The sequence below is a fragment of the Lactuca virosa genome, chromosome 8 (genome assembly GCF_052849685.1).
Source record: "Lactuca virosa cultivar CGN04683 chromosome 8, Lactuca_virosa_CGN04683_v6, whole genome shotgun sequence".
Taxonomy (NCBI): Eukaryota; Viridiplantae; Streptophyta; class Magnoliopsida; order Asterales; family Asteraceae; genus Lactuca; species Lactuca virosa.
Genome location: NC_136433.1, coordinates 80,889,744 through 80,912,943, shown reverse-complemented (window position 1 = coordinate 80,912,943; position 23,200 = coordinate 80,889,744). Strand labels below are relative to the sequence as shown.

General features: G+C 37.2%; 3 protein-coding genes across 4 annotated transcripts; all 3 read right to left on the bottom strand.

Moving 5' to 3' along the window:
• Positions 1-8,253: 8,253 nt before the first annotated feature.
• LOC145130544 (putative receptor-like protein kinase At5g39000) lies at positions 8,254-9,112 on the bottom strand. The gene is made up of 2 exons (XM_079065325.1): positions 8,620-9,112; positions 8,254-8,519 (listed from the first exon to the last, which is right to left on the bottom strand). Exons 1-2 carry the CDS (start codon positions 9,110-9,112, stop codon positions 8,254-8,256), a joined length of 759 nt encoding a protein of 252 aa, XP_078921451.1.
• Positions 9,113-13,750: 4,638 nt separating this feature from the next.
• On the bottom strand, positions 13,751-18,241 carry LOC145129338 (disease resistance protein Roq1-like). Of its 2 annotated transcripts, XM_079064035.1 has the most exons (6): positions 18,047-18,235; positions 17,481-17,553; positions 16,378-16,964; positions 14,737-15,844; positions 14,401-14,619; positions 13,751-14,323 (listed from the first exon to the last, which is right to left on the bottom strand). In XM_079064035.1, the coding sequence occupies exons 3-6, from the start codon at positions 16,875-16,877 to the stop codon at positions 13,892-13,894; spliced, it is 2,259 nt and encodes a 752-aa protein (XP_078920161.1). In that variant the 5' UTR covers positions 16,878-16,964; positions 17,481-17,553; positions 18,047-18,235; the 3' UTR covers positions 13,751-13,891. The 2 variants fall into 2 exon arrangements, with proteins under 2 accessions (XP_078920161.1, XP_078920162.1); XM_079064036.1 differs by lacking the exon at positions 17,481-17,553 and having other exon boundaries at positions 18,047-18,241.
• Positions 18,242-21,194: 2,953 nt separating this feature from the next.
• Positions 21,195-22,960, bottom strand: LOC145129297 (heavy metal-associated isoprenylated plant protein 12-like). Its single transcript, XM_079064002.1, has 4 exons — positions 22,447-22,960; positions 22,232-22,332; positions 21,736-21,811; positions 21,195-21,646 (listed from the first exon to the last, which is right to left on the bottom strand). The coding sequence occupies exons 2-4, from the start codon at positions 22,322-22,324 to the stop codon at positions 21,501-21,503; spliced, it is 315 nt and encodes a 104-aa protein (XP_078920128.1). The 5' UTR covers positions 22,325-22,332; positions 22,447-22,960; the 3' UTR covers positions 21,195-21,500.
• Between the last annotated feature and the right edge of the window lie 240 nt (positions 22,961-23,200).

Genomic DNA, 23,200 nt, shown 5'->3' with positions numbered 1-23,200 from the left:
GGAGCTTAGAGTCACAAGTGTAACTCCTCTAATGGCTTACAAACACCACATAAGCAAGAAGGCAATATGAGAGAGGGATGAGGCTCTAAATTTCGGCCCTAGGGTTCTCTTAGAAGCAAGTTCCGAAAATTGAAGGCTAGGGGTCTTATGTATACTGTTGGCTGCTAGGGTTTCAGTCAAAACCCTAATGGACAGCTTAATCACTAAGCAGCCCATGGAACCTTCTGGAATGGGGCCTATGGACGAAATTTTGATGGAATCTCATCATAATTTCGTTCTCCCTTTAATCCATTAGGTTTCCCAGCCCAAAATCCAACTATCACACATTTGACAGTTTAAGCCCCTATATTTAATTAATCTCTTTTAGCCACCAAATTAATTCTTAATTAATTTACGACTAATATTAATTAAATAATATGATTTCTCCTTTAATATATTAATCTTATAATATATTGATAAATCATAATATCCTCTCTCTCCATAAATTACCTTGTCAAGTTGCTTTGGTGAAGGCAACCCAAAAGGACCATGCACAACCGGGTCAAGTACATACCGAATATAGTTACGGGCTTAGACACTAATCCAACAGTCTCCCACTTGGATAAGTCTGATAACTATATCTCACATACGACTTCCGGATCCGGTTAGCAATCGTAGCTCTTATACGCTGCTGTCAACTCTGATCAAAATCCTGTCCTTTAGATAAGGGATCGTATAATCCTCTGCTCTAGATATCATGCTGACGATCACATGGAACATAGTCATACTTATTGTTCAACACATTTTTCCTTGATCTCTGATGTGTTTGACATAAAACTTAGTTGAACACATCAACTTCGTCCTGACCGGGCCCGGCACATAAGTCAAACCAAATCATCAAGTGGCCAGATATCGCTTTTATCCTCTTAGAATAAAAGGAATAGATAAACTTCGACTCATATGCTTTTACTATCTACCAATCAAATCATGCACGACGATGTTTTTTATAACATCAAGTTACTGATGCGTTTACACATCATCAATGTATAACTAACCAGCAAACAATAACCATATCTCTAAGTTTTAAGATTATAAGATATTATCGTCTTGCGATCACTTGTGATAAATTCCATGAAGTGATACCAGCAAGCGCGGGTTTATTCCAATGCTCAAATCATAATTCATAAGCACTCATGAACTTTGCAGCAAACCTTTGTCATGCCCAAAACCTTTTAGACAATCTACAAACAAATTCATGACAGTCTTCTTTCACATCTACTTCCAACATATGAGCGATTGTGGACCGTTTGAACAATCTTATTATTCAGGAAGTCAAAACATGCAAAATTGAAACAATAGATAAATAATCAACACAAGATAGTAACTTTACTCATAAATAATACACCTTTATTTATTCATCAAATGTCAAGTACAAATTATCTATTACATGTTTCCTATCTATCTAATCTAAACTTATATCGTCTTTCAGCCCAATACCCCTTGCATGCTGCAAGTGCTTAACCTTACTCAGTCCCTTTGTAAGGGGATCTGCTGGGTTATCTTCTGATGATACCCTCTTTACTATGAGGAGTCCTTCTTCTACCCGATGTCTTATGAAGTGATATTTTCTGTCGATATGTCTGGACCTGCCATGATCCCTTGGTTCCTTGGTCAAGGCAACCGCACCTTCATTATCACAGAAAATCTCCACAGGCTCCTTTATGGATGAAACAACTCCAAGGTCTTCAATGAAGTTCTTTAACCATATTGCCTCCTTTGATGCTTCACTCGCTGCAATGTACCCTGATTCACACGTTGAATCAGCTACAGTCTCCTGCTTGGAACTTTTCTAAGTCACTGCTCCTCAGTTAAGGGTAAAGACCCAACCAGACTGCAATCGGTAATTGTCCCGATCCGTCTGAAAACTAGCGTCACTGTACCCTCGTACCCTTAAGTCATCACTCCCACCGAGGACTAGAAACCATTCCTTGGTCCTCCGAAGGTACTTAAGAATATTCTTAACTGCAGTCCAATGAGCTCTACCAGGGTTTCCCTGATATCCGCTGACCATGCTCAAAGCGAAGGCCACATCAGGGCGAGTACAAGTCATAGCATACATGATTGAGCCAATTGCGGAAGCGTAAGGTACTCGGCTCATCTCAGCTATCTCTGTCTCTGTACTCGGGCTCTGATTCTTACTCAGCTTGGTATTGCTTTGGATTGGCAACTCCCCTTTCTTGGAATTTTCCATAAAAAACCGTTTTAGCACCTTATCCAAGTATGTATCCTGACTGAGTCCTATCAGTCTCTTACTCCTGTTTCTTACTATCCTTATTCCCAGAATATATGCAGCTTCTCCGAGGTCCTTCATAGCGAAGCACTTCCCAAGCCAGGACTTGACTTCCTGCAAGGTTGGGATGTTGTTTCCTATGAGTAGTATGTCATCGACATACAATACGAGGAAGCTCACTATACTCCCACTGGCTTTGACATATACACATGACTCATCTTCGCTTCGCAGAAAACCAAACTCTTTGACCTTCTCGTCGAAACAAAGATTCCATCTGCGAGACGCTTGCTTCAATCCATAAATGGATTTCTCAAGCTTGCACACTCTATTGGGATGCTTCGCATCGACAAAACCCTCTGGATGATTCATGTAAACATCCTCAGCCAACTTCCCATTAAGGAAAGCAGTTTTAACATCCATCTGCCATATTTCATAGTCATGAAATGCAGCTATTGCGAGCATCACCCTAATAGACTTTATTTTCGCGACTGGTGAAAAGGTCTCATCATAGTCAACTCCTGGAGTTTGAGTAAAGCCCTTTGCAACCAATCGTGCTTTATAAGTGTGTACTTTCCCATCCATGTCCGTCTTCTTCTTGAAGATCCACTTGCACCCGACCGTCTTACGACCTGGTACATTATCAACCAAATTCCAAACTTGGTTGTCGTACATAGACTGAATCTCACTGTCCATTGCCTCTTTCCATTTAGCAGACTCCAGGTCTGTCATGGCTTCCTTGTAGCTGCTAGGTTCGTCCAAATTTACCAGTGTAATATCACTAATAAATGTATCCCCTTCGGTAGTAATATGGAATCCATACAACTGGGGTGGAACACTAGCCCTACTGGAACGTCTAAGAGGTAAGGTCTCGTCAACAGGTTCAACAGGAGTTTCCTCCTCAGGTTGAGTGTTAGAGTTTCCTTCATTGCTCGACTCTTGAAGCTCTTCAATATCGATTTGCCTCCCACTGTCCCCTCGGCTTATGAGCTCTCTCTCTCTCTCTCGGAAAACCCCTCTCCTCACAACAAAGACAACATTGTCACTCGGTCTATAGAAGAGATAGCCAAAGGACTTCTGTGGATACCCGATGAAATAACACTTCTCGCTACGAGGTTCGAGCTTGTCGTGAGTCTCTCGTCTTACGAAAGCTTCACAACCCCAAACCTTGATATGTGACAACGAGGGAGCTTTCCCTGTCCACATCTTGTGAGGTGTCTTGGCAACCTTCTTGGTGGGAACTAGGTTAAGGATATGGGCGGCAGTCTCTAAGGCATACCCCCAGAAAGCTATTGGTAACGAAGCCCGACTCATGATAGAACGAACCATGTCTAACAAGGTCCGATTACGTCTCTCAGCCACACCATTCAATTGTGGCGTCCTAGGAGGCGTCAATTGCGAAACAATTCTGCATTCCTTTAGATAGTCGTGAAATTCAAGACTTAGGTACTCTCCTCCTCGATCAGATCGAAGCATCTTGATTTTCCTGCCGAGCTGATTCTCCACTTCATTCTTAAACTCTTTGAACTTTTCAAAAGTTTTGGACTTGTGCTTGATTAAGTAGATATATCCATATCTGCTATAATCATCCGTAAAAGTCACGTAGAAGCGGCAAGCATCCCTTGTGGTGGATCTAAAGGGCCCACATACATCTGTATGTATGAGATCCAATAGACCCTCACCCCTTTCACAAGTGCCAGTAAAGGGTGACTTGGTCATCTTCCCAAGTAAACAAGATTCACACGTGTCATCGTCCCTAAGGTCGAATGACTCCAACACTCCATCCTTTTGGAGTTGGGCTATGCGTTTCTTGTTGACATGGCCAAGGCGACAATGCCACAAGCATGCTTTGTCTAAACTATTAGACGAATCAATATTCAACACATCATTTCCTAAGTTGTCTACAACCAACACAGATTCATATATTCCATTACAAGGTAGTGCATTAAAATAGAAAACACCATCAAGATAAACATTAATAGAACCATTACTATTATCAAATGAATATCTAAACCCTTGTCTATATAATCCATGAAAAGAAATGATGTTTCTTGCCATATCTGGCGAATAACAACAATTGTTTAAATCTAACCCTAACCTATTACTCAACACTAAGGAATAAACTCCGATCTTGGTGACAGGTGACGATCTTCTGTTTCCCATGACCAAGTTTATCCTCCCATGCTCCACTTCCCTACTTTCTCTTAGTCCCTGCAAATCAGAACAAATGTGGAAACCACATCCTGTATCAAGAACCCATGAAGTAGCAAGTGATGAGTTGTTAGATTTAATAGAATACACACCTGCAAAGGTGGGCTTTATCTTCCCATCTTTAATGTCCTGCAGATATTTAGGACAGCTTCGTTTCCAGTGGCCCTTCTCGTGGCAATAAAAACACTCTACTTCCTTAGGGTCAGAGGAGGGTTTAGCAGAACCTGCTTTGGTTCCACTAGAGGATGAACCATCACGGGGCTTTCCCTTTTGGTGGCTCTCGGAAGGAGCCTTCCTCTTCTTACCCTTTCCTTGCCCAATTGCCAACACAGGGGCCGAATCAGTAGGAGTTAATGCAACAGATTTATCCTTTAGGTTGCTCTCAGCAGTCCTCAACAACCCTTGACACTTGCTCAAGGTGACCTCTTCTTTGTTCATGTGGTGGGTCATTCTAAACTGGTTGTAGCATGGAGGCAAGGAGTGGAGGATGATGTCGATAGCCAAATCCTCATCGAAGTTACCATTTAACTTTAGAAGACGATCAACATACCTCTTCATCTTCTGCAGATGCGAGGTTAGGGATTCTCCACTCCCCATCCTAGCGGTGATCATGTTAGTGATGATCTCATAGCGCTCTTGCCTCGCGCTTTGGTGGTACCTATCCATTAAATCTTGATGCATCTCGAATGGATACATGTCCTCGTAGGACTTTTGGAGTTCTGCATTCATAGTCGCGAGCATGATGCAATGAACCTTCGTAGCATCACGCTCATGTGCCTCAAAGGCAGCGATTTCTTCAGCAGTGGCAGTTTCTGGATTGATCTTTTCAAGCTTCTCGTCGAGGACATACTCCTTGTCCTCGTAGCGAGTGATCATCCGAATGTTTCGGATCCACTCGTTGAAGTTGTTGCCATTAAAGATCACTTTCCCACACAAATTCATGAGTGAGAATCCACCAGTAGCTGCAGGAGTGTTGTTGTTGTTTGCGTTAGACATCTGAAAATGGAAAAGGACAAGTTTGATTAGAATGAATGAATCCCTAATTAATCACCCAAATGAGAAATTAGGGCTAGGATCCAACAACATTATTTACAACTTAGAAAAGGGATGCCGTAATCTAAAAGCAAATAATTTGAAGGTAAGTGAATGACGATTCACTAGTTTTCCACCATGAAAAACAAAAGAAGATTATGTTTTAAATGTTTTGAAAAACTCCTAGATCTTTGAGATTCATTGAACTTTTCAATGACATGTTTCAATCTCGATATGCCCTTCAAGTTTGTGACTGGGATACCGAGGATCACAAATAAGGTGTGAATAACCATGCGAACCAACATGGTGCACTCAATGTCACTATCATCTAATCAATGTGCCGGTTAACCACGCACGTTCCATTGATCTATGATAAACATCGAGCCACCCTTTGCCACCAATGTCAACCCCAAATTAATGTGCCGGTTAACCACACGCGCTCCACTAACGTTTGACAAGGGTACAAAGTTTAATTCCATGGAATAGCATCATTTTCACATTTTACCCTAAAGTAACTAAGATTGGGAATTTGAAAAACATTTAGTTACTTTGTAATATTCATTATACTTATAATGAGGAATTAAGTGTCCTATCCTATCCGTTCGGCTAACGACCCTCCACCAATCAAGGAAGCGGTGGGTGAGAGTGGACACCCATTAAGCGCCATTTTATAGGTAGCAACCTTATACCCCCTTATAGACCGACTTCGTGAATGAGGCCTACTAGCGATAAGACTAGCTTATTCTTATATATATATATATATATATATATATATATATATATATATATATATTAATCTTATAATAAATAAAGTATAAGGTTGAATTTTAAACTTGTAAAATTCTAAGGGTTTGAAATTTAAATAATTCAAAATTAAACTTTTAATCAAAATTTAAATTCCAAAACTTGAGGGCAAGTTTTGAACTTTTCAAAACATAAAGGATCAAATAAATAATTTAAATTAAACAATCAATTTAGTGATTATCTATATTTGACCTAATCCAATTTCATGCAAGATAATTGATCAATCAATTCAAATAATCAAATTTTATCATAAAAGGAATTTATTATTTAACTAATTGGTAATTATCTTTTGTTTTGGTAAGGATAATCTCATAAATACAATAAAATTCGGATTTTGTCATACAAAAACGATTTTGGCAATTACCTTTCAGCAAAACAGCATAAAATCCCGAGTTTTCCTCTGTCTGACGACCGGACTCGCCGAGTCACTACTTGGACTCGCCGAGTCCAACTAGTGACTCGCTGAGTCGAGTCGGGCAGAGGCAGAAAAAACAATTTTTCAGTTAACAAACGATCATTGCATCACATACAACAGAAACCAATCAAGGCTCTGATACCACTGATGGGTTTTATACACAAGAACTTTCGTATGTGCTCATGCAAACCCTAATGCTTGGATCTAGCTTTCTCTATTGTACATGCATTGTATCAAAGACTTACAAACCCTAGTATAGCATACATATTTCGAATAATATCAAGATATACCAGATCTAGATGTTTACCTCTTCAAAATCTTAGATCTTCTTCTTCTTGGAGCTTAGAGTCACAAGTGTAACTCCTCTAATGGCTTACAAACACCACACAAGCAAGAAGGCAATATGAGAGAGGGAGGAGGCTTTAAATTTTGGCCCTAGGGTTCTCTTAGAATCAAGTTCCGAAAATTGAAGGCTAGGGGTCTTATTTATACTGTTGGTTGCTAGGGTTTCAGTCAAAACCCTAATGGACAACTTAATCACTAAGCAGCCCATGGAACCTTCTGGAATGGGGCCTATGGACGAAATTTTGATGGAATCTCATCATAATTTTGTTCTCCCTTTAATCCATTAGGTTTCCCAGCCCAAAATCCAACTATCACACATTTGACAGTTTAAGCCCCTATATTTAATTAATCTCTTTTAGCCACCAAATTAATTCTTAATTAATTTACGACTAATATTAATTAAATAATATGATTTCCCCTTTAATATATTAATCTTATAAAATATTGATAAATCATAATATCCTCTCTCTCCATAAATTACCTTGTCAAGTTGCTTTGGTGAAGGCAACCCAAAAGGACCATGCACAACCGGGTCAAGTACATACCAAATATAGTTACGGGCTTAGACACTAATCCAACAATTTCCCCCATACGGCTGTGCCAAACAAGCTGATTATATTTACCCTCTACAAGTGTGTAGGCATCGAGATATGGAGGAGCTTCGGGTGTGGGAAAACTTCCAACCAAAATTCCACTTGATGCCTGTAAAAACAATCAAATAGAAAATAAAATTTACATGAACTAGACACAAAAAAAGGTCCCTATGGTTTGCTTTTTTCTTTGGGCACGGTCCAACAAGTTTGGAAATTGCAAGTTTTGTTGTGGCTTTGTACTCATCCCAAACTAAAAAGACTATTATACCCTTTGATTTAACTTTTAAAATTTTTAAATATGTATCTATCATTAAAATGAGAAAGGTCCCACTACATCCACCCACCCCAATGGCGGATCCACACTTCCCCAAGTTGAGTGTTCGGATGATACTGGCCCAAAATTTATATGTAATGTATTTGAACTTGTAATTTGGAACATACCATTTAACATGACTTCTAATAAAATACTAGATTCTCCCACCACAGGGAACATTTTTGCAGTTTTCGATAAAATAAAACTTGATGTTGACAATAAGCATTATGAAAGGAAAAAAAGATAATAAAAGCTAAGAACGTTATAAACCTTGTTATGGGGAAACAACTTGTTGGTAAACCAAAGCTTTCTTTAGTTCTTCCACAACCAGAGTCATTGTTGGGCGATCTCGACCACGACACTTCAAGCATTGATGAGCAATGGCTGAAAACGTACACAAGGAAGCCGAGTTCATTTGATTTCGTAGATCGCAATCAATGATCACATCTAAGGTTCCCTCTTTGTAACAAATTTGAGGTAATTCCGCTGAAAATGGCTCATCAAGATGCTTTGACACACCCACCAGCTTTCCACACAAGACTTCAAACATCACCACCCCAAAAGAGTAAACATCGGATTGTTGTGTGAGAATGCCATGTTTATAGTATTCTGGATCAACGTATCCCGGTGTGCCACAAACTTTGGAGATAAGAACCGTACACGACACATTTGCAAGCTACTTTGGACAACCCAAAATCGGAAATCTTAGCTCTGAAATTCTCATCTAATAGGATGTTTGAGCTCTTCATATCACGATGTAAAATTCTATATTGTGCTCCAATATCATTATAAAGATACTTTAACCCTTGGGCAACATCTAAGCAAATTCGAAGACGTTGGATCCAAGCTAGATCTTTCCTACATAAATGTTGGTCAAGGCTCCCATTACTTTCATACTTGTAAACAAGAATTTTCTCATCACCCTCATCGCAAAATCCAACAAGAGAAACAAGGTTTTTATGTGTATAAGCTGAAAGCATTGCTATCCCCATCATGAATTCACGCTCTCCTTGCCCAAACCTAGGATCCAACTTCTTTACTGCAATAATTCCATGTTCGTTTTGGGCTTTGTACACCAACCCAAATCCACCCTTCGCAATCACGTACTCTTTGCTGAAGTTATTAGTTGCCATAACTAATGTTCTGAGAGGAATCTTCAAGCGCTCAAAGTCCTGAAGTCCAATGAGGTTGTTGTTAGGAAACTACCACTATACTATAATGTGATTTTTTTTTAATTTGTTAGATGTTTTATCAGTTACTCGGTTCTACTATTGCTCACAGGTGTTAAGCAATATCTTCCTCATTAATTTTATAATAATAACTTTAGACATATTAGTGAGATGCATCAGTTAATGAGATAATAGGCGTGTTACCTTATAAACAAGGTAAAAAAACACAATTTCATTTGATAAACAAAGTAAAAAAACACATTTAATTTTTGTTTATTTGGTCTATTTTGTCTTTTGTTATTTTTTTTATTAATTTTATTTGATTTATTCATCATTATTATAATTATTACAAAAACATTATAAATAATAATAGTAATAATAATAAAGAAAAGTTTGTTTTATTAATCATCGAATATATACTAACGGTTTGAGTATTACAATTGCACGATGCATTATGCGTATTATGCAGAACATAAATATTTAGTCGAACACTATATAATGTTTCCCGAATGAACGTTCTGATCTGTATATAAGCCAATATGACAAAAATGTAGGCATTGGATGCCCTCGTTGTAAATCAACCATCACATAATGGTTACCGTGAACATGGACGATCTCACAAGATTCATGATTTGGGATGTCTTGTGGGCCATACAAAAGTGGGAACTACATTGTAGAACCTTCTTTGATCGGATAATGAAAGATAACAACATATATGTTAGCAATGATAAAAGTAATGTCTTGGCATAATCAACAAATTTTCGGATGTCGTAAAACCTGACGAACGAAATTCAATGAGAAAGAGCAATAGCCTGCTATATAAATCTGATCAAATCTTATGCCAATAAGCTTCACTATGACCGAATTTGATGTCAATAAATCAGTGTGTACTCTCTGTGGTGTCTTATTAGCTCATTGTATAAATCAGTTGCATGTATAAATCTGACCAAATTTGATGCTAATGATCTTCACTATAACCAAGAGAAAGAGCAATAGCCCATAATTCACAATTTCCATCTCCTTTTATATCTTTAACGTGCTCGATATATGGACGAAATTCATGTGGAATTGAATTTTATGTATTTGAATCAACCATAACTAATAATTAATAAGGAATTAAATCTAAGTGAAAGTACTTGTTTCTCTTGATTTCTAAAATCTTTTTCTTTTTGTTTGAAGATTCAAATTCCCTAATTTTTACCTTTTTACTGTTTAATCAAGAATTAAGTTTTCTTTATTTGATTATACTCGTTCCCCTAGTGTTCGACAACCTATTGTTTCTTACCGATACCTATATTGTCATTCGATTAGGTACATTTGTTTGGTTGCGTAAAAAATTTTGTTCGTTTCCTTAAGTAACTAATAGCTTAATTTGAAAAAACTTGAATGGTCGTGTGTTCTAAAGTGGGGAACTTGTTTTTTCCAATACTACTCGGTATATATTGTGCAAGTTATGGAATGTTGGCCATTAACTAAGAATGGTGATATTTTTATTTCTGCTATATGATATAAATTGTTGATGTTTGTGTGTGACGTGCACCTGAAAAGTTGGGTTATTTTGGTAGGATAAGTATAGGTGTGAGGTATGCATATGAATATCTTCTAAATGATATCATGTGCATTTGCAATGTTTTCTTACATTAATTAGGCATGTATGGTAAGGTTTATAATAAACAAAGCAACATGCCATAGCAAATGCTTAACAAAGAAAGTATTGTTTGCACTTTTGAATGGGAATTAAACTCACCTAGCTCAATATCCGAATGGATTATGCTTCATTTCCAATTCCAAAATGTGAACTTCAATTCCCAAACATAACCATAAACCCTGTTTCACGTTTTTGGTTCAAGTTCTTGATTTTCAAACATAACCAAAAACTTTTTTAAAAACTTTGTTTTACACTCTTTTATCATAAAGTGTTTTTTTTATTTCAAACTTAATCCCAAATAGTTGTTGGTATGATGTGCAACTAAAGTATAGTTGTGATATGATTGTATCCTCTTGTTAGTATGATGTACACCGAAATTATGGTTGTGATATGATTGTATCCTTTTGTTAGTGTGTTGAACACCGTAAGCATGTATTAAAAGTCTTGAACACAAGAAAAGAATATTTGGTTTTACTTTATGTTGGTGATTTTAGTGTCACCATGTCATTTTAAGTAACTGGGAACTAACATGTGAGCTAAGGGCTTCATAATTTGTACTCTAATATATGTACGGAGTTTTGCGAAGTGCACGCATGTATAAGATCGAATTAGAAGCCGGTTCGACGACTAGTCGGGGGTCAGGGGCAACGCCCCCGGGTCTGGAGTTTCCAAAGGGGCAGCGCCCCTTTGGGGGGTCTAGGGGCAGCGCCCCTAGCGGGGTCTAAGGGGAAGAGCCCCTGGCTGGCAGAGCCCCACAACCTCACCGAATTTTACACATGGGAGCATAGTGGAAAATTCAATTTCTTGAGGGTGATTATGATAAAACTAACGAAACTCGTTAGTTTTGGTAACCATAAATCCTCATTAAATCCGGATTAACATTATTTGCTTCCAAAGCAACTAATGGCGGCCCAACCCTAATGAAACCCTAATCTTGTTTAATATATAAACAGCTCTTCCTCTACAGAAGAGGGTTACGATCTTAAGCTCTCATTTTTCATCGTACTTTCACAGAATCCTCTAGCATATAGGCTTACGTTTTCTGTGCCTAGAAACGTAAGTATCCACTTGGATTATCCTAGGCTGAATTTCTTGTAACCCAGGCATAAGGTAGAAATATCAGTTCGGAAAGTGATATCACGATCCAAGTTGGTATCTAGATCTCTACCACAAACCCTAAATTTCCCTACACTTAAGCTCTTAAGGTTAGGAATCGACGAAGAGGTTCTGTACTAGTTTTGAGGCATTACACTTCGGTTTCACTTCCTTTTAGTTCATCAATATTAATTCAAGTTCTTACTTTGAAGATCCGATCTTTAGTCCTTGGATCAACATAAACTTGTTTTTTTAGAGGATCTGTGAGGCTAAACTCAGTGCAACGTTGTCCTCATCATCTTCATCAGAGTAATCAAAGACAAACCTCATCTTTCTATTATTGCCTTCACCATCTTCCCTTTAACTTCATTTGCTGTATCTTACTACTATCATTTTCTATTGATTCTTAGCAAGAACTTGAGCATCATTATAAAGAGGAATGACTATCAGATTTTACCGGGGCAAACTCTGGCTTTGGTTTTGTTTATGCACGAATCCACATGCTAGCTACTGAGCCTGAAGTCCAGCAATAGGTTTTATCATTTTGGGCTTTCTTTTTGTTTTGAAATTGATGAATTTTTTATTTATATGGAACTGCTTTCACCTACTGTTCAAGGGCCTGTTCCTTATGACTTCCATTTTGAATATCCTTTCCCTGATCAGATTTAGGGCTTGATTTCTCAACCTTTTTTATATTGAAATGACATTGAGCTGATTATAGGTGTTCCCCAGCACTATGTTTCACAAATTGAATATCAAACAACCAGAAAGGCTTGTCGAAATGTACTAGAATCACATATATCGTTTGAGAAAGGCAAACATATTACCATACATTTTTAGATCTAATTAGTTTAGATGTAATCGGTATCAACAAAAACAACCATGAGTCCATGATCAATTAACAGACCACTAATAAATTGAGACTAAAGCTACTCATAAATCTATCATCAGCTCAGGTTTTGGTTGACAGTAACAAATTTATAAGAGTAAATGTTACCACCAATAATAATGCACAAGAAAAAGTTATTCAATACGTGTGGGAATGGGTTTGTCAGATCCAAGGAAACCATGAAATCTTGATAGAGGAGTTTGAATCATGTTGTATGGTAAATGTCTTTCTATTAAGAACTTCCTTATCCCAAAATTCTGAGCAATTTGTTGCAACTGCTGCTGTTTGCATGGGATCATCTTTCGGAATGAGTACAACTCTAGCTCTAAACCTATGCTGAGCTCTACCCAACAACAAACTATCCCCCGTAGAAAACGAAATCATATTGTATGTTGAATTCAAGTATCCTGTGCGCCTCAGTGAACTGAAGGAAACATATCCTACATACGTGTCATGAAAAGAAGACTCAAGTGTTTGATTAGATTCCTGCCAGAACTCAGATTGAAAATCTTCATCTACACCCTGCTTGATAATTATATTAAAGCGCTGATACCGATTGTTGCATTTAGCGAGCATCAAAATCCCAGAAAAGTGATTGTACCAATTCTGTGGAAGCTGCATATTATAAGTCTTCACCCAGTCGATCCAAACTACAGACGTCTCCATCCAAATGTCAATGTTTGAAAGGTTGATACTCATAAAGTAATCTTTGGCATTTCCCTTCCACAAAACAAACACATTCCATTATGAGTGATCACCTGTATTCTTCTTATTTTTGGGTTTATATTATAACAATGAATGAAAAAATGAAAATGAAAAGCCAAACCTGGAGCATGGTGTTTAGTAATATGTCACCATCAAGTGGACCAAGTTTGTTGTTCCCCCACAATGAGAATTTCCACAACCATTTACAGTTTGAAATATCTCCAAACCTTTCAAGTGAGTTACAATCATCCGCTATGACAACAGCTATACTTGATGGCAGCTCCAACAATTCTACAAGATGGAAGCAGTATATTACATTGAGACATTTCAGTCGAGGAATTCGACTAAAATTTAATCTTGAAAACTTATTCCCATGTAGATCGAGTTCTTGCAAGTTAGGAAACTCTCAAACAGCAGTAGAGTTGATGTCTCCATCTCCCAAAAAGCAACCACTGAGATCCAACTTTCTCAAGCATCCATTAAAAAAGCGTAGCCCTATGTGGTTTATGTTGTGAGGAAGAAAAGGCTCTGGGAGATGTTCTACATTCTCCATACTTTGCTGTATCCTTGAAGAATTAAAAAGTTTACTGCACTTTGAGAGTTCAAGAGTCTCAAGTTTCTTCGATCGGGTAATGGGTGGAAGCATCTGAAGATTGAAACAACCGTCTATCACTACGTAAACTAGCTTTTCCAAATGCCCAAATGATGGATGAATTTCTATTAATTTTCCACATCCCCTAATCATGAATCTTTCAATGTTCCGAAGCCCATCAAAATTAGGTGTCTTCGTTAGGTTTGGCATTAGATCAAGATTGATCGTCCTCAAATTTGGTAGATACTGTAAACACAAGTACACATAAGTCAAAAGTTTGCTAACATAATAAATTCATTCTAGCCATTTACGATAAGAAGTACCTTATAACCCTCCCAAATTTGTGTTTCCTTGAGGCCACCAGAAAATATCAGACAACACAGCTCCCTTGGTGAAAAATTTTCTGGTAATGTAGATGTCAATCCAAAGCTCACATCAATCCACCGAAGTTTCTTCATGTTTGCAATGACCTGAAGAAAAACTTGTGATTCGCGAGTACTTCTTAGACACCAATAATTTATAGCTTCAATCTTGTCAAGGTTCTGGGATCAAGGAACGAAATGGTGTCAGGATATAGTTAAAAGCGCTCATTAAAACATATATATATATATATATATATATATATATATATATCACAAAAAGCTAGTTTAAACAATTACCTCCATTGCATCCATAGCACATATATTTAAAACATCTTCCCTCTTCCAAACTCGACTATGTTTTTCGGGATTGTTAGGGTGTCCCCCTCTAACAATGTAGTGTGCCATTTCTTGTACCAAATCATGCATACTAAACCTTTTATTCGAAATAGTTATGAGAGCTTTTTGTATCAACACCTTTATGCCTATAACAGGGTGAAAACCACAAGCATCAAGTATCATCATCATCTTTTCATCTTTATAATCATGCCCTCTGAAGAAACATGCAATATCAAGGAACAACTCTCTCTCCACAGGTGTAAGTCCATCGAAGCTGATTTTTAGCTTTTCAAGTATATTAGCATCCGGGATTTCTTTCAATCTAGCCAATGCACTCCTCCATTCATTCATATCTTTGTCACATAAGAAACGACCAAGAATTCTAAGTGCTAATGGGAGCCCACAGGCATAAGAAACCACATCTTTTGAAAGCAACTCATAATCTTCTGTAGGATTCTGACCCTGGGGTGCATGCTTACAAAAAAGCTTCATAGCCTCGTCATTGTTTAACAAGGTAATATTGTGTATAACATCTACTCTGTGTCCACTTAATACATGCTCATCTCTAGTGGTGATTATTATCCGGCTTCCTTCACCGAACCAATCATGTGATCCAACTAACTGTTCTAGCTGCTCAAGGTTGTCAACATCATCAAGCACAATCAACACCTTCCTATGGTGTAACCTATCCTTTATCATGCGCCTTCCTTCTTCAACTCTTCCTACTTGCACTAGCTTTTGTTTCAAAACCCCAGAAAGAATTTCTGCTTGCATGTTTTCAAGACCATTCTTTTTAATTGATTCCTCCCGGATATTTTTTAGAAAGCAACAACCATCGAACCTACTAGAAACTTCATCATAGATAGAAGAGGCAAGAGTAGTCTTATCACCACCCCCAACTCCCCATATTCCAATCATTCTCTTACCACCAAACCCAATTTGTAACTTTGATATCAAATCTTGCATGCGGGACTCTACTCCAATCAGGTTGTCATCCACACTTGAAGTTATTGGACGCAACCTATGAGAAATTATGTCAACAATTTCTTTAATGCACTTTGACTCATGCCTGCAAATTGGATATATAAGGATCATTAAAACATGCTCAGAATGAAAAATAGCCCTATTATATACTACTACCCTCGACAATGTCTACTTTGTGTATACTTAGCAAATGTCAATCTCCTGTAGTAGTGATTATAATATTTGTCTCTTATCAAGTGATCTAGTTTTAGCCTTTGTGTATCAATTAAGGTCATCAACATCATCCAGAATAATCAAAGCATTTTTGTATGACAGCCTACTTATTATCATCACTCTCTACTACCCGCTGTGTTTTCAAAATAGCTAAGAGAACTTCTTTACATCATACTTGTTGTTTCCCTTCTAAAATATATTTTTGTTGGTGTACTGCATAGCACGAGTATAATTATTTGCATCATTAATTCGTTATACATGACTAGTTGTTCTATAGAAACATGTATCATAAAAAATTTGGCTTTATCCTTTTATTAACTTATAAGGAATTAGTATAAATGACTTATAGTAGATGAGCACACATATTTTAAGCATAAAAAATACAAAAACCAAGAAGGAAATTACCCGTTGGCAATGTGTTGGGGTTCCCATCCAGAAAGGTTACTTGCATCCAGAAGTGCTTTTCTCCAAGATTCAACCTTGGTCTTGTTATCCAACTCATGTATAGCAAAAGCTTCTCCATATTTTCGTTTTTGTTTGCGCACTTCAGAGGGATCCACATCATAGAATATGGGCATAACGATTTGGTCTCTCATATCCTTGCATTTCATGATATGTACAAGTTCATCTAAGCACCATGAAGAATCAGCATAGTTTTTAGAGAATATGATGACAGCAATTTGTGATTCTTCAATGGCCTTCTCAAGGGATGGGGCAATTGATTCTCCCCGAGGAAATGTTTCATCGTCCTTGTAAGTGTAGATCCCCTGTTGTACAAGAGCCGTGTAGAGATGATCAACAAAAGTCTTCCGAGTATCTTCTCCTCTAAAACTAAGAAAAACATGGTACTTCCACAACTGAGAAGAATAGGCCATAGCGGAAGGAGATAAAGATGAAGATGCCATTGATATGTTGATTTGTTGAGATAGACTATATGCAGTTTGAGTACTTCAATGATGAAATATTATAACTGAGATGTGAGTTTCCACTACCTGTTATCATGTAAAAAAACATTTTCATAACTCATAATTGAAGTAATTGGTTGCCATTTAGAGAACCTCATAACCAGTCCTTAATTGTTTTTTTTTTCATTGTTTTGTCAATAAAACTCCTTTGATAAATAATGCAAGTTATGAATTTATGATTCAAAAGACGGATATGAACTGATGTGGGTGTTGTAACTTGTAAGTTGTCAGACCACATTATACAAATTGATGTTTTATTATTAATTCTACGTTGAGATTTTTCTTAAAATGAGTGTAGGAAATTTCCCAGCAACACCAAGCTTTGGCAGACTCCTTTTCTAAACTCTTCAGTTTGCAAGCTTATGCATCAATTGCCATAGGATTTGTTCCTTAATTTGCTATTTCAACTTGAATTGATTTGAGTATGTAGATACCTTTCCTCAACCCCTTCACTCTTCAATGCCCCAACTTTAGATCCTTAACATAAGTTTATACCTAATAACCATGCTATCAACATGAAAATGAAGTGTTCAAATAGTTTACCTAATCCTGTGTATTCTGTTAGTTAGTGCCGTATACTTAGGCCTTATTCCCCCTTCCTACTGTGTATAAATACCTGTACAATTTCGGTATTCAGAATTCAATTCAATCAATACAATTACAACAGTGTTCACTTATAAATACCAACCAAGCATCTTAATTACTAACCAGCCTAAATTCGAAACACCAGAATTGGTAATCAGTAAATGACTGGTATCTTTGATCTAAATATAATGTTTCGATGTCCCCTCTTAAAGGATCGTTTAAATTCCCTATTACCCTGTTTGATTCTCTTTTTCTATCCACAACAAATACACATTCTTAGATTCATTTTCCCACTAATTCCTTTCGTTCATAACATCCACAACAGCTCATGAACTTCACAAATTGTTTAATTTTATCATCTAACTACACTAATTCAAAAACTTCAAAGATTTGACTAGATTACGTCAAAATACGTTTCCGACATTCCAGATCGACATTTTTCTTACCCGTATAGAACTTTATTAACACATCAATTTATTTATTGACAAATTATTCTTCATCAATTTATCAGTTTCAGAACGTACCTCAAATTCTCAGCAACGCCAGATTTTAGCAGAAGCCCTTTCTAAGATTTTACTTTGCAATCAACTCACCGCTTACACTTCAATTCCCGTAGAGTTTCTTCAGTCATTTGTTCTTTAAGCTGGGATCGATCTGAGTTAGGCTGATTATTTCATCCAGCGCTCGACTCCTCTCTCACCTCACTCATTAGATAGGTCGGTCAACGAGGGAGACAAAATAATGACAAATAAATTTATTCAGGTTTACAAGTTTCAATATTTAGTCCCCACACTTCTCCATTTTACATTCTTACCTTCAAAACCTCCAAATTTTCACGTCCCCAAAAAATATATTTTCAAGTTTAGAAGTTTCAACATTTAGTCCCCATACTTCTACATTTTATATTTTCACCTCTAAAACCTTAAAATTTTCACGTCCCCAAAAAATATGCTTTCAAGTTTAGAAGTTTCAACATTTAGTCCCCATACTTCTACATTTTATATTTTCACCTCCAAAACCTTAAAACTTGATCACATCCTAAAAAACTATACCTTCAAGTTTATAAGTTTCAAGATTTAGTCCCCACATTTCTATATTTTACATTCTCACCTCCAAAACCTTAAAATTTGATCACGTCCCAAATAAGTATACTACAGTAGAGAGGCTATGCGGTAGAAATTAAACTATTAAGATGCTTGAATGACACAACGTTGTTTGTTAAGAGTTGCTAAACGGATCTGCTATTCGAGTGATATTCGTCGGTCGAACAACCTTTTTAGGCATATGTTCACGCCATGTTTAAGGATATTATTGTTTTTCTTTCTTAATCAAATTTTATAAATCATAAATCAATTTTAATTTTTAGAACATAACAAAAAAAACAATATCAAACTTCATAAATTGTAAAGCCATTTTAAGAAAAAAAAATAAAAAACTTAAAAATAAAAAATAATATTACCATTTTTTAACACCCTTCGCTCGGGCTTAATAGTAAACCCTTTTAAGAAATTTTTTTAGTTTTATAATCCAAATTTGTATTAGTTTAGAGTTAAGTCTTGCGGAAATAGAACAATCCTAAAAGTATAAACGATTTCAAGTTTAAAATAATGAGGTTGTTTACAATCAACACATTAAAACACTTGTTCAACTCACCACACAAGTTGTGCTCTTCTCAAAATCCAAGCTAAACTCTTCTGCTTCTCACCTCTACGTTCAACCTGCATATTTCAAAAAAGGTTAGGAAATGGATTTGCTTAGTAAGAATACCCGATGTGGATTCACTTTGAATAAGATAGCAATCTAACTTACTAAAATCAGCCTCCGATAAACCATTTATTATAAAATCAATTTCCAAAAGATGTAGGGGTTCATGACCCAAATCTTTTCAAAACTATTTCACTCATATTGGGGTTTAATTACCCAAGACAAATAAGTTTGACAAGACTATTTCAATAAGTTGGGATTCAGTGACCCAAATCAAGTTAAGCATAACCATTTCAAGTAAGTTGGGTTTTAACAACCCAAATCAAGTTAAGCATAACCATTTAAAGTAAGTTGGGATTTAATGACCCAAATCAACTTTCCAAACAACCAACAACCTTAATGTGTGTGCGTGTGTTTTGATTGAAAGCACAAGTTCATTAAAGTAAATCGGTACCAATGATCGTTTAACGGTAATAATGCAAAAGAAAAAGTTGAGGGAGAGAACTAGGAACTGTAATATAGTCAAAGAGAGAATGAGTTTACAAATGACTAAGAGGATCCCATAAAATCTCGATACACGAGTTTGAATCATGTTGAATCGTAAATGTCTTTCTATCATAAACTTCCTCCTCATCCCAAAATTGTAAGGAATTGGTTGCCGCTTTTGTTGTTTGGAACAGATATTTTTTAGGAACGAGTACAGCTCTAAACTTGTAATCATCTCCATACAATTTCTCCTTATCTTGGGAAAAAGAAATGATATTGTATGTTGAATTCAAGCATGTGGTGTGCCTCAGTGAACTAAAGGAAACATATCCTACATATGTCTTCTCTTGAGACTGAGTCTCAAGTGTTTCATTAGACTCCTGACCAAGCTCAGATTGAAAATCTTCGTCTACGCCCAGCTTGATGATTATGCCAGGGTTCAGAGAATACAAATTCCCATTGGATTTGAGGAACATCAAAATCCCAGAAAAGTGATTGTACCAATCGTGTGGAAGCAGCATATTGTAAGTCTTCACCCAGTCGACCCAAAGTACCGAGCACCCACTCCAAATATCAATGTTTGAAATGTTGATACTGATAAAGTAATCTTTGGCGTTTCCCTACCACTAAACAAACACATTCATTATGATTCACCTGTATTCTTTTTATGTTTGGTTTTATTTATATATTACATATAAAATCAAAAGCCAAATCTGCAGGAGCATGGAGTTTAGTAATATGTCTCCAGCAAGTGGACCAAGTTCGTAGTTCCCAGTAAGAGTGACTTTCCACAACCATTCACAGTTTGAAAACATCTCCAAAGATTTCAAGTGAATCACAACCATCCGCTATAACAACAGCAATACTTAATGGCAGCTCCGACAATTCTACAAGGTCTTTGCAGTACGACACATCAAGCCATTTGAGCCGAGGAACTCAAAAGAGACTAAAATTCAATCGTTAAAAGTTATTTTCAGTTAGATCGAGTACTTGCAAGTTGGGTAACTCCCAAACAGCACCAGATCTGATGTCTCCATCTCCCAAATTGCACCAGAATTGTCTCAGTTTCATCTACAACTTCCCAGAGATCTTGACCCTGCATGTACAACTTAGTTCCATCTACACTTCTGAGAGATCTTGACCCTGCATGTAAAACTTAACCAGGTGCTGTAGTTACCATTGCTGAGTTTCTTAATGCCGCCTACTACTTGAAGATCGCCCATGGGTTAGGCTTTGACACCAGTATGTTAACTTGAAATGGTTCCTGTAACTTGTACACAACATAACTTGTACACAACGCAAAACAAACAAGGATAAACACTATAAGAAGAGAACACACAATCTAAGCTTCACGTGTTTGCTTGATTTTATGGAATAAGAAAAACTAGATACCAAAAGGCTTACATGAAAACGCGAATGCATAAAACATAAAAAACTACCCACTAACTTGTGTCTACTACTAAACAGGAAATGATCAAAAGCTAAACTGAAAAAGCAAATAATGTATAAATATAAAAATGACAAACTGAAACTAACAAAGCATGCACAACACATGCATATATCTGAAAGATAACTAAGTGGGTGTTGTTACATCAATATGTATTGGTATCATCAATCCAAAGCCAACCCTATACACATGTACCTACTGCATCTTTTCTTGTACATTGCCCATTTCCCTCGTGAGATTTTGAAAAGTACTCCAATATACATGTACTAATTAATACATCTACACAACCATTTGGATGCTCTTATACACTTTGAACAAAGTATTGAACCCCCATTAAGCTTCTACCAACCTTTAGCTGGTCCAGTGGTCACTATCTCTGCGTAGCAACACTTTCTAAGTCTTACGACGATATCAGCTGGATCAACATCTCCAATCACTGCCAATTCCACGTCCATCGTGTCTTTCATGAGTGATACGGACTCCACCCCTATATATATTTCAAAACAAAATTTACTCACACACATGGTACTCAAATGCAAATAGCTAGAATGAAAAAAATACAAACACAATATTAACCTGAAAGGTGGATAACTTCCAACATAGCCTTCTCTATGTCTTCATAGCTATATATGTCCACTTTCACAACTACTTGCTGGCATTGAATACAATGTAATTACAACCAACGATGAAAGTTACACTTAAGACTGAAAATAGTTGAGGCTAAAAGCATAATTTTGATTTTGCTTTTGCAGCATACTTTTAGGCAGACACCATGTGTTGGAATCCTAAGTCGAGTAGGACTTGGAGACCAACCTAGTTTTTAGGAAATCATAAACAAGTCGGTTTCTAGTTTCCTAATTGCGTTCTAATTCTACAAGTCAGTAGTTTTAGGAGTATATATATGTATAGATATCGAGGCATGATATTATGCAGAAAAACATAATTGGTTTTTGAGTTATTTTTCCAATTAATCAAAGAGGTGTTTGATTAAACTGTTTTTGCAATTTTGTTTTACAAACTTGAATTGGTATCAGAGCCAAGGAATCGAAGGCTGTGAGATCGATTTTGTTACCTGTTGACAAGCTAGGTCAACATGTCGGATGGTGAAGATGGTGCAGGCCCCCTCCGGTGAGAGTGAAGGAAGTTGGGTCAACCACTGTAGCATGTCCTATGCTGAACTCAACGAATTACACGGTATGGTCAATGAGAATGAAAGTGGTATTAAAGATTCACAAGGCTTGGACAGTGATCGATCCAGGAACAGAGAAGACCGAGGAGAAAGATTACCTTGCTATGGGGCTGCTTTATCAGGCAATTCCAGAAAGCTTGATAATGCAAATTGGCGATGTCGAGTCTTCAAAGGTTCTGTGGGAATCGATCAAGGCTCGTTATGTAGGGGCTGATAGGGTGAAGGAGGCCCGTCTTCAAACCCTAAGTGCCGAGTTCGATCGGCTCAGGATGAACGATTCAGAAACAATCGATAGTTTCGCCGGAAAACTGTCCGGAATCTCGTCACAATCGGCAGCACTAGGTGAAACGATTGAAGAATCAAAGATGGTGAAGAAATTTCTCAAGTCGTTGCCAAGAAAATACATCCACATCGTGGCCTCCCTTGAGCAAGTTCTTGATCTGAAGACGGTGGGTTTCGAGGATGTGGTTGGACGATTGAAGGCCTACGAGGAAAGAGTAAGGGAAGAGGATACCGATGGGAGCGATCAATCAAAGGTGCTATTTGTGAAATCGACGTTTGAAGAAGGCTCGTCGGTTGGTGGGGGTAACTCGTCGGGAACGAAGGGAAAGTGGAAAGGATCGAATGAGTTTAATGGGACTAACGGGTCAAGTGGATCCGGATCTGGAGGGTCATGTGGGTCAGGCGGGCCCAAAGGAAATAATAGTGTTTCTCAAAGTAATCGGCCCAGTCCAATTCTGATTTATCTCAACCCAATTGCAAAAAATGTAATTGCTATTGCGACAAAAATCGGAAAAATAGGGAAAAAGACCGATCTAAGGTGATTTGTTTTCGGTGTGACAAACTGGGTCA

Bases quoted from the DNA above. Each gene is read 5' to 3' on its own strand.
- LOC145130544 (XM_079065325.1), bottom strand. From the start codon at position 9,112: ATGGCAACTAATAACTTCAGCAAAGAGTACGTGATTGCGAAGGGTGGA. The intron at 8,520-8,619 runs GTTTGTGGCACA...TGATGTTTGAAG, and splicing joins GTACGGTTCTTATCTCCAAA to TCTTGTGTGGAAAGCTGGTG.
- LOC145129338 (XM_079064036.1), bottom strand. From the start codon at position 16,877: ATGGCATCTTCATCTTTATCTCCTTCCGCTATGGCCTATTCTTCTCAG. The intron at 14,620-14,736 runs GTAATTGTTTAA...CCTTGATCCCAG, and splicing joins GTGCTATGGATGCAATGGAG to AACCTTGACAAGATTGAAGC. The intron at 14,324-14,400 runs GTACTTCTTATC...TTGTGTTTACAG, and splicing joins AAATTTGGGAGGGTTATAAG to TATCTACCAAATTTGAGGAC.
- LOC145129297 (XM_079064002.1), bottom strand. From the start codon at position 22,324: ATGCTACAGTGGTTGACCCAACTTCCTTCACTCTCACCGGAGGGGGCC. The intron at 21,812-22,231 runs GTAACAAAATCG...ATTCAATGCCAG, and splicing joins TTGACCTAGCTTGTCAACAG to CAAGTAGTTGTGAAAGTGGA. The intron at 21,647-21,735 runs GTTAATATTGTG...AAATATATATAG, and splicing joins GGAAGTTATCCACCTTTCAG to GGGTGGAGTCCGTATCACTC.